This window comes from Silene latifolia, chromosome Y, assembly GCF_048544455.1.
Source record: "Silene latifolia isolate original U9 population chromosome Y, ASM4854445v1, whole genome shotgun sequence".
NCBI lineage: Eukaryota > Viridiplantae > Streptophyta > Magnoliopsida > Caryophyllales > Caryophyllaceae > Silene > Silene latifolia.
In genome coordinates, this window is record NC_133538.1 from 188,564,703 (window position 1) to 188,575,374 (window position 10,672).

The following is a 10,672-nucleotide window of genomic DNA, read 5'->3' on the forward strand; positions in this document are numbered from 1 at the left end:
ACATACATATTATGCTATTAATATTTTTAATTATGCTTACACACTTACTTTTCATGGAAAAGTGCAAAAAATAGTTGATTGATATTCTTGCCTCCATTGCATCCAAAAACACGAGATAAATAGTCCGATCGATCTTGTTCTAATGTTGGATTCAAAGGTGAGGTATAATTGGAGTCACAAAATCCATACATTCCAGAGATACCATCCTTCTTACATGATTCACTCAAGTATCTTGCATATAAAAGAAGTCATTACAAAAAAAAGTTAAGTCAAATAACCATTTAAACAAGTAAATAACATTACCATATATGAAAAAATTGTTTGCTAAGCACGTACTTCATGAAAATCGACATATGAGGAGACCCAATCTCTTTTTGATAGCACCAATACAACAAGTCCTCATGATCAAACCTAATGTCTTGCTCATGGTAAAATACATCATCCGGGATAGATATTATGATGTTGCCGTATCTTTTTTTCAACATCAAAGCTTCTTTCTTTAAAGCTTTGCACAAATCAGAGCACACTTTGACACGAAATTTATCATTTTTGTCGTATGTTTTTGTGGCTGATGTTTGTGATGATGGCGAGTGTGAGACAACGACATTTGTTGGTTGCTTATCAAAAAGCTTACAGAAAAAAATAAAAAAATTATGTTATTAGAAGAGCGAAAAATATCTTTAGACGTGATATAGTAGGTAATAACACAAATTGGTATAGCATAGAGAATGTACCTTTTTCAATAGAAAAATTAAATTGGCAGGCCAAGAAACAAAAGTGCACTTTGCTTGGCACACTACACTACACTCCTCATTAGGACATGGTAATGGTGCAGTTGGCACAATTTCTTTGGTAATTGTGACTCGGCGATACTCTTGTGACCAAGTGGTAAAATGATTCAAAGTCACTTCAGTTGCCCCCAGTACATGCACTTGTCCTTCTGCAACAATTTTGATCCCTTTTCCATCCTCGACAGCTAAGCAACAATCATAGATACCTTATTCCATATGAATAGAATGACTAGTCAAATAGTTAACACAAATAATGAGGGGGTTTTGTTTATTGCATATGAGTAGTCGCCAACCATATTAGATAGAATAGGTTCTGCCATAAAATACACAAATTTAATTTCTTAGAAGTAGTACAAACAACATATGAATCAAGCGTAACGTATTAAAAAAATAATGACATTAGTTATCAGCAGCGGGTCTATACTGTACTTGCAGTTTAGAGGGTCTACGTGATATTAAGTCATATTAAGCTTCTAGTACATACCTGAGGCAAATCATGCTCACTAATAGGAGTGTCATCATCCATTAGAATAGCAGACGGGGAGGAATTAGGGTTCTGAAAGTGGATATCAGTTTCCTGATCATTCTCAACCTGATGAGTCTTAATGACTTTATTATCAGGCCAAGGAACAGAGTAAGGCTCAAGCTCTTTATATATCTCTTGGACATGAGGCCGAGATTTTGAAAAACATGATGGACTTACAAAATCTTTAGCATATTCAGAGAACCCGTCATCACGTTTGGACCATGGGGAAAACCCTTCATCACCATTGTTTAGAAGTTGGGTAAAGAAGCCATTTTTTTGGCCATTTGGTCCATTAAACAGACAACCACTTCCACCATTAATTGTATCAAATTGGCAATTAGTTTTATCGAATTGAAAACTATCATGAAGACCTATATCACCTTGTTGTCTACCCAATATACCATACTCGTCAAGTGTATGGCCACCAAAACCACTTCCATGGCCACCAAAAGCTCCCATTTGGTCCATGAATTGCTTCATATGTTCCTTATCCAACCACGACTTCATAAATGTCATAATAAATTGATGATCTTTTTTCATAGCTGCCAACTCTGACCTCAAACTAGTTATTTCAGCGCGCATTTGACTAGGTGGAGTTGGTTTAGAAAATCCAAAATACTTTGTGTTTGTGATGCCTGATCCAATGCCCCTCACACGTCCACCATGTTCTGGCTTCTTTAGTGCTCTTGCCAAAATATCATCCCGACCACCCTCTAAGACAAGTTCACCTCTTTCATACTGTGCCTTCAATTCATTCTTAAGATAACATTGAGCAAAACAACACAATTGTGAGTACAAATGAATAATACTTAAGTATAAATAATGTTAGGAAAAATAATTACGATTTCTTCGGCAATTTTAGAGTCATTTGGATTATTGAAGGTTCGATCTCCATTTTGGACATAGGAATGGGCTCTCATCCACAGCTCATGTCGAGGGACTTGATCAACATGCTTCCTAGTTTTATGATGTTCTTCCATCTAACCATACATAAAAATAGTATAGTATTAGTGACAATAGTTAGCTAACTAAAAGTTATGAACTTATCAATATTCACTGAACTTACAATCTCATCTTCATAGTATTGGTACCCGAGGCAGCCTCCCCGATAGCTTGAATTTCTGAGATTTGATCGTTTCCTACTATCTTAACTTATCTCCTTCAAATATTAAAAGTGTAAAGTTAGATATAAAATATCCTGTTCCTTTGAAAAACATTAAAATAAATTCTAAAACATATCAAAAAATCAAGACCTTGAATTTGTCAGTAGTGCACATTTCCTTAAATTTATCCCAGGCAGGTTGATGTATCAACTTATATTTCCATGGCGGCCTTTTTCTTAATTTTACAGACTTCTTGTTCAACCAGAGCCTTCTTAATCTCATCTTGAAGGCTCTCTAGAGATCGTCAGCTTTCTTTAAAATCCATTTTCTACGGTCTGCGCGTACTGTAAACCCCTTCTGTGGAAACAAAAAAAATATATAGTTTTTGGTAGTATGGAGCCAAAGATTCATTAATCTTTGGTTCCAGATTATGAAGGAATAATCATTCCAATATAGTTGGAGAAATAATCAACGTATACGGAGAATAATGAACATATACGAAGAAATTATAAATTTTTAACAAAAGAACAAATTCTAATAAGAAATTTTCCAAGTTAACTATACTACATCGAGGTATAGGTGCCTACCGCGATTTCATAATACAACTTGTCAAGATCTGATTTGGGGACATCATTCCAATTGGCGTAAGTGATGTATACCCATTCTCGAACAACCACTCCAATATAGTTGGAGAAATTTAATCGATTAACACCACATGGAGTATTACGGGTTGGATGCCAGTCTAAAGGGATTTTGGTATTGTTTTTATTTGCATGACCCACCATAGCAAGGACGGTACGACCCCTCTCATCCTCACGATTAGACTTTTCAACATCAGAATCATCATCAGAGGAGGTGGCATCACTTCGTGACGAGCATACTTTCTTTTTATTTTTCGCCATAAACGTGAAGGAATGTTAAATAGAAAAGGATTAGACAAGTAACGAATATTTTTGAAAAAAAAAGTGCATTTTACAGGGACAAAATGATCAATGCAATACATGTGAATGATAAAATTGATCATTCAGTTTGTGTATGTGGATAGGTCATGATATGTTGACCAAATCTCCATTAATTTCTTGTCGCTCTTATCGTGTTACTGGGTTGTGTTTTGCAACTGTTGCCTAGATGAACATTGTTTTTGCCTTTGATAACAGAGAGTCTAATTGAGGGGTGAATGAGAAAAAAAGCATCATCCATGATAAATTAATCCAAACTTCTTCATACAGCACCAATAACTATCTCAAATGTTCCTGTATGGCTGACAATGGGTCTGTTGATTACCACGGGCAGCCTGTTCTGAAGAGCAAAATAGGAAACTGGAGAGCCTGCCCTTTCATTCTTGGTAAATAACAATGCTAGTTTGATGCAGTGTCATTAGGAATTTATTAGGTTTGATTTGGAACCCTTCTCACTCACAACCCACTTTACAGGTAATGATTGTTGTGAACGGCTTGCCTATTATAGTATTGCAAAAAATCTTGTTAATTACCTCAGAACGAACTTGCATGAAGGCAATGTTTCTGCAACAAGGAATGTTAATGATACTTCCAGATAACAATTACTCAGAAAATTAATATTTCACATAATCATATTCAAAGTTAATGACATGATAATTAAAAATCCTATTGGAGCCTAATAATTGTCATCAAATATTTTGGTAATCCACATTCTACCTCAATTTGTTTCACGATGACGCTTTAGACTTCTGCCCGTTTTATTACTATTGTCAATCCATTCACCTTCATCATGGTCCTCACGTACATATGTTAATGAATCTTCTACCTCATCATCAGTAAAGTTCGGATTTTGAAAATTTTTTGTACTTGGCCTTTCACCCAGCTCACCATCCTCATCATAATCATCAATCTCATGTCGAGCTCTCGGTGTTATGACAACTAACCTTCTCTTATCGGCTGGATCAGTCACATAGAACACTTGTTTCGCTTGACTTGCCAATATATATGGATCTTCATTGTGCCCATGCTTGTGAAGGTTAACCAAAGTAAATCCTAACTCGTCATATTCAACCCCGACATGAGAATCAACCCAATCGCATCTAAACACCGGTATGGAGAAATCCAAATAATGTAACTCTATGATCTCTTGAATGAGTCCGTAATAAATCATTTTACCACACACATGGTTCTTATCTTTAGCACTAGCAAAATGCATAGCCTCGGCTTCCACTGTTACCCCACTATTTTGCATAAAACTGTTTTCATCTTGTTCCCTTGTGTAAAATGTGCAAGCATTTATCACATATCCAGAATAAAAGGAGGCATTAAAATTAGGTCCATAAGCTAAACTCTTAAGTCGATCAGATATTGGATGGGTTGAATCTTAAAGTTTTCTCGAAACTGTCTCCTTCAACCAAGAGCTAAATGTTTTGCTATGTTCTCTTAGTAATGATTTCTCACTTGCTCTTCGATGTTTTCCTCGCAAAAAATCAATGTGCTTTTGAATTTACGGTGTAACAACATCCTCATTAAAAAGAATATAAGTGTGTCCCGTATGCCACTTCTCGTAAGACAAGTCAAATTCCTTACGACCTGATGTCCCTTTTCCTTTAATTCTTCCAGTATGTCGTGATATGGGAAGTCCAATAGTCTTTGTATTTCCAAGAAATTCACTACTATACTTCACAGCATCTTTACAAAGTACACGCTCGGCTATACAACCTTCAGATCTAAAGTGATTCTTCACATACCCTTTATAAGTTTTCATCACTCTTTCAAAAGGGTATTGATTTCGCAAATACACGGGACCACAAAATCTCACCTCCCTCACCAAATGAACAGTCAAATGAATCATGATATCAAAAAATGACGGAGGAAAATACATCTCTAATTGGCACAATATGACTATGATTGAACTTTCCAAAGAATTTAAGTCTTTAGGGTCTATGACTTTGCTATATATGGCATTAAAGAAAGAACACAATTTAATAATAGTAGAACGGACATTTTTAGGTAAAATTGAGCGAGTAGCCACTGGCAGTAAGTGTTGCATCAAAACATGGTAATCATGAGATTTAAGACCTACAAGCTTCAAATTTTCCATTGAAACCAGACTCTTGATATTAGAAGAATAACCCTGTGGGACTTTCACACCAGCTAAACACTCACAAAACTCTTTTTTCTCTTTTCTGGACAATGTATATGCAGCTGGAGGCAAAAAAATTTTGTTGTTCCTTTCAATAACGTGCAGTACTTTTCTAATCCCCAATTCTTTTAAGTCATCTCTAGCACTCACACCATCTTTTGTCTTTCCTGGAATATTCAAAAGGGTACCAACTAAGCTATCACACACATTCTTTTCAATATGCATCACATCTAAAGAATGTCTCACAAACAAAAATTTCCAATAAGGGAGACGCCAAAACTCGGAACATTTCTTATATCCTTGTTTAGGAAGGATGGATCCATTAGTCTTTCCAAATGTAGTCTGAATGTTTTTCACTTTCTCAAACACCTCTTCTCCAGTCAAGACTCTTGGACGTTCTTTAATTTCTTGTTGCCCATTAAACGCCTTTTTCAACTTTCTATAAAATTGATCATACGGCAAAAATCTACGATTTTCTAGGTAAATATTTTTCATAGAATATTTAAGCCACTTTCCTGTGGTACCATCCTCACATATAGGACATGGTGTTTTTCCTTTAACGGTATAACCAGACAAATTACCATAAGCGGGATAATCTTGGATAGTACAAAATAACATTGCTCTAAGGTTAAATGTCTCATTTCGATAAGCATCATAAACTTGTTCCCCTGTTTCCCATAAAAACTTCAAATCATCAATGACAGGCGCCAAGTACACATCTATGTCATTTCCTGGTTGTTTTGGACCAAAAATTAACAAGGAAAGCATCATGTACTTCCGTTTCATACATAACCAAGGGGGTAGGTTGTAGGTAACCAAAATTACTGGCCAAGTACTATAGGTTGTACTAAGGGAACGAAATGGATACATACCATCAGTGGATAGTGCAAGCCGTAAGTTTCGTACTTCTTTACCAAATTCGGGAAATTTCCCATCAATATACCTCCACTGTGGTGAATCAGCTGGATGTCTAAGTTTATCAACCTTAATTCTTCCAAAATGATGCCATAATAACAATTCTGCATCTTTAGGATTCGAAAAAATACGATGAAATCTTGGTATAATAGGAAAGTACCACAAGACCTTAGCTGGGACTCCTTCCTTCTTGTACCGTGAAACGTTGCAAGTAGGGCATTTTTTCAATAAAACATAGTCATTACGAAATAATATACAGTCATTACGGCAAGCATGAATTTTCTCATAAGTCAAACTCATTGAACACAAAATCTTTTTTGCCTCGTATTTCCTACTCGGAAGGACATTATCATCCGGAAGCATATATTTTACTACTTCAAGTAATTCCGTAAAAGTTATATCACTTAAACCTTGAACTGCCTTCAAATTATATAATCTTAGTACACTAGAAAATCTTGTATATTTTTTGCAACCTGTGTACAAGGGCTTCTCTGAATCACCTAACAACGTTTCAAACGTAGCCGGATTTTCATCAAATTTATCTTGAACTTCCCGTAACATATCCTCAATCCTATCACCCTCATTTCTAGTAGGATTCTCATGTACATTATCCGTAATAATTCTTTCTTTATCTTCTCCATGCCAAATCCAAACAGTATGTGTTCTATCAAAAGCCGATTTGCTCAAATGATTAAGTATTTCATCAACTTTTTTATGCAAAAAGTTATGGCATTTAAAACAAGGACATGGTAACCTAGTACGACCTCTAGAATTGTCAACTGCGAAATTGATAAAATCCTTTACCCCAGCTATATATTCAGGGTCACCAGGTTTTGATGTAGAAATCCATCTCCGATCCATATCTACGTATACACACACACACAATTTACCATACAAGAAAAAAAAAATTAAACTAGATATGCTCTGCACTTTCATTTACACATATAATCAAGTTTATGATAATTCTACCATTGCTAGCATACACATCATTTCCAAATACGCAAACCAATTTTTTTTACACTTCTAGGTGGTCACTTAAGAAGAATAATTGTATAGATACATATAAAATTGAATTTTATTTGTGTAAGTAACTTTTGCTATATAACACTTCAATGTTAGCTGACTTTGCTATGGAATTCTATCACTAATTCTCCTGCTTTAATTACATTACCCATAAAACAATTCCTTTCAATTTATTAGAGTTGTGGAATCTGGCTATTTAAGGTGGTATTTTTGCTTAGGGGAAGATGACTAGTTGTTTGGCTTCGGCTGTTGGGTTGAGTTCAGTTTCATCGTAAGAGAACAACTGCAATCTGGTCTGTAAACCGAGGGAAGCAAGAGCCGAGCCTACCCTACTTACCGGTGTTGTTGAAAGAGATGTGGTTGTGTCAGTTAATAAACAAGGATGCAATTACTACACCAACTCAATAATCTCAGTTCAAGTAGTACATGAATTTTCTCTTTTTTTGTGAAACTCAATCCCAGAAAATTCAATACTGCCAAACTCAATTCTCCATATTTGATAAACAGTGAATATTGATTAAACATTAAAAAAAATCAACTTAAAGCAAATTACACAAGACTATATACGAAACCCGTTATTGAAAACATGGCGATGTTAATTATATGTAAGATTAAAGGAACACAAACCTGGAGCAAGCAGAGGCGAATAGTTGTGGTCCCCGATTATAGTTCAGTAGTTACTCCCACCGTCGTTGACCAAATTAGAGAAAAATATACACCGTGGCCAAGAAGAATGGAAAGCAGTTTCACTAGAGATTTTTCGCGCGAAAAACAATTCTGATGTAAATATTTGTGGCGGGTTGAAGAAGGTAGGGTTTAATTTTTTTTACTAAAATGGAAAAGCTTAGATGTTGACGGGATGAGGGATTATTCTGGTAGGTGGTGGGGTTGAAGTCAAAGCAAGTGATTAAACAAGATTAATTTATTTTTAAATATTAACTTAATTAATAATTAAAATTAAGGAAACCGGATTCTAAAGGAGCACGTTTCTTTGTTTAAGAATATAGACTAGTTATATTAAATCACCGGTGTCTTTAGTTAGGAAACCAGTTAGGAAAAAATCAGGTTTCTTTTAAATGATGCCTTAGACGTTTTTTTGTAGTAGTGTCTGTGGTAACTGAGGCTGAGGTTAGCTGATTCACTACTTGTGTTGAAGAGTTTGAGATTGCTGATGTTCATGCCCATGGGGCCTTCTATTCTTGGACAAACAAACAAGAGGAGGATGGTAGGAGGTTTAGTAGAATTGACAGAGCATTAGTGAATATGGAATGTCTACTGGCATTCCCTGAGATGACTACCACTTTTCTACCTGAGGGATTATTTGACCATAATCCCTGTGTTATGGCATTATGGAGTACCCTTGATAAGAAGAATAATACTTTCAAATATTTTAATATGTGGGGGCAAGATGAGAAGTTCATTAGAATTCTGGAGAATGTGTGAAGACAACAAATTGATGGGATTTCTATGTTCCAAATTGTTAGAAAGATGAAGTTGCTGAAAAAAGACCTCAACGAACTATATAAAGAGGCTTTTTCCAATGTAGAAGCTACTGCTAGACTAACTAAAATTCAGTTGGAGGCTATCCCGTTACAGATGCAAGAAGATATGATTAATACTCATCTTTGGGAGCAGGAGAGAGGGGCAGCAAATATATATAGACATCTTGATAATGTTAGGACTGCCTTTCTGGCTCAAAAAGCAAAGATACACTGGGCTGAAGAGGGAGATAGTAATACTCACTATTTTCATTGTGCTATTAAGAGTAGGAGAATGAAGAACAAGGGGCTAGCAACTCAGGATGCTTTGGGTATAAATCACACTAATGCTAACGAGATAGAAGATGGCTTTTTATCTTACTACAAGGAATTGTTGGGCACCAGCACATCTGTTAGTAGAGTTCATTACCCTACAGTCAGATAGGGGAGACTTATAAATGAAGAGCACACACACAGACTTTTAGCTCCTGTTACTGCTATTGAAATTAGGGATGCCCTCTTCTCTATACCTGCAAATAAATCCCCAGGACCTGATGTATATACTAGTCAGTTCTTCAGGGATGCATTTGAGGTAATAAGGTCTGATATTTGCAGAGTTATGAAGGAGGTATTTGCAAATGGTAAGATTCTGAAGCAGATCAACTCCACTATCATTACTTTGATACCTAAGAAAAGCAGACCTGTCAGTGTGGGTGATTTTAGACCTATAGCTTGTGGTAATGTACTTTACAACTGCATTACAAAGCTTATTTGCAATAGATTAGCTGGTGTACTTCCTGAAATTATTAGTGATAATCAAAGTGCATTCATTAAGAGGAGGGATATTGTTGATAATATACTCATTTGTCAGGACTTAGTGAGGTTGTATAATAGAAGGGCTTGTTCACCTATAAGTATGATGAAGGTTGATCTTAGCAAAGCCTGTGACTCAATTGAGTGGGCCTTCATTGAGGATATGTTGAGAGCTCTGAAGTTTCCAAATAAAATCATAGGATTGATCATGGAGTGTGTTTCCACCACTACCTTTACCTTGTCCATTAATGGGAGCACTTTTGAGTACTTTGAAGGGAAAATAGGGATTAGACAAGGGGATCCTATGCCACCAATGCTGTTTGTGATCTGTATGGAGTATTTTACTCGAATTCTTAATATTGTAACCCAGAGAAGTGATTTCTGGTTTCACCCTTTATGTAGACCTCTGAAGCTCTGTCATCTATGCTTTGCTGATGATTTGATTCTTTTCAGTAGAGGGGACATATGGGGTATTTCCCTATAAGCTATAAGAGAATCTCAATTGGGGACTGATCTAAGCTTGTAGAAAAAATGGTGGCTACTATTAAAGGGTGGTGATACGTGATTTGATACGTGCATTTTATATAGTCTTTTTAGTCTATTCTTGCACGCATCTTTATGCTATTTTAGTAGTTATTTGCTACGAATATGCCCCGAATTGCATACTTTGGAAGTTCTTGTATCAATTGTAGGAATGAGCTTAGAGATGCGGAATCAAGCCTAAAACATGTCCTTACGCATGCATTTAGGAGATGAGTTGAGTCGGAGCTTGGATAGTACTATTTTGAGATGCGCATTGGAGTAAGGAAGTTAGGCGAGCCAAGAGAGTGCTTCAATTTGCTAGTTCCTGCTTGTAAGAGCCATATCTCGAGTTCTACAACAGTTATTAAGGTTATTCCAGTTGGAGGTAAAAGCTTA

At 36.0% G+C, this 10,672-nt stretch overlaps 1 protein-coding gene across 1 annotated transcript; it reads right to left on the minus strand.

The window, feature by feature from the left end:
• Positions 1 to 4,886: 4,886 nt before the first annotated feature.
• On the minus strand, positions 4,887 to 7,301 carry LOC141629655 (uncharacterized). Its single transcript, XM_074442628.1, has one exon. It carries the CDS (start codon positions 7,299 to 7,301, stop codon positions 4,887 to 4,889), a length of 2,415 nt encoding a protein of 804 aa, XP_074298729.1.
• Positions 7,302 to 10,672: the final 3,371 nt, after the last annotated feature.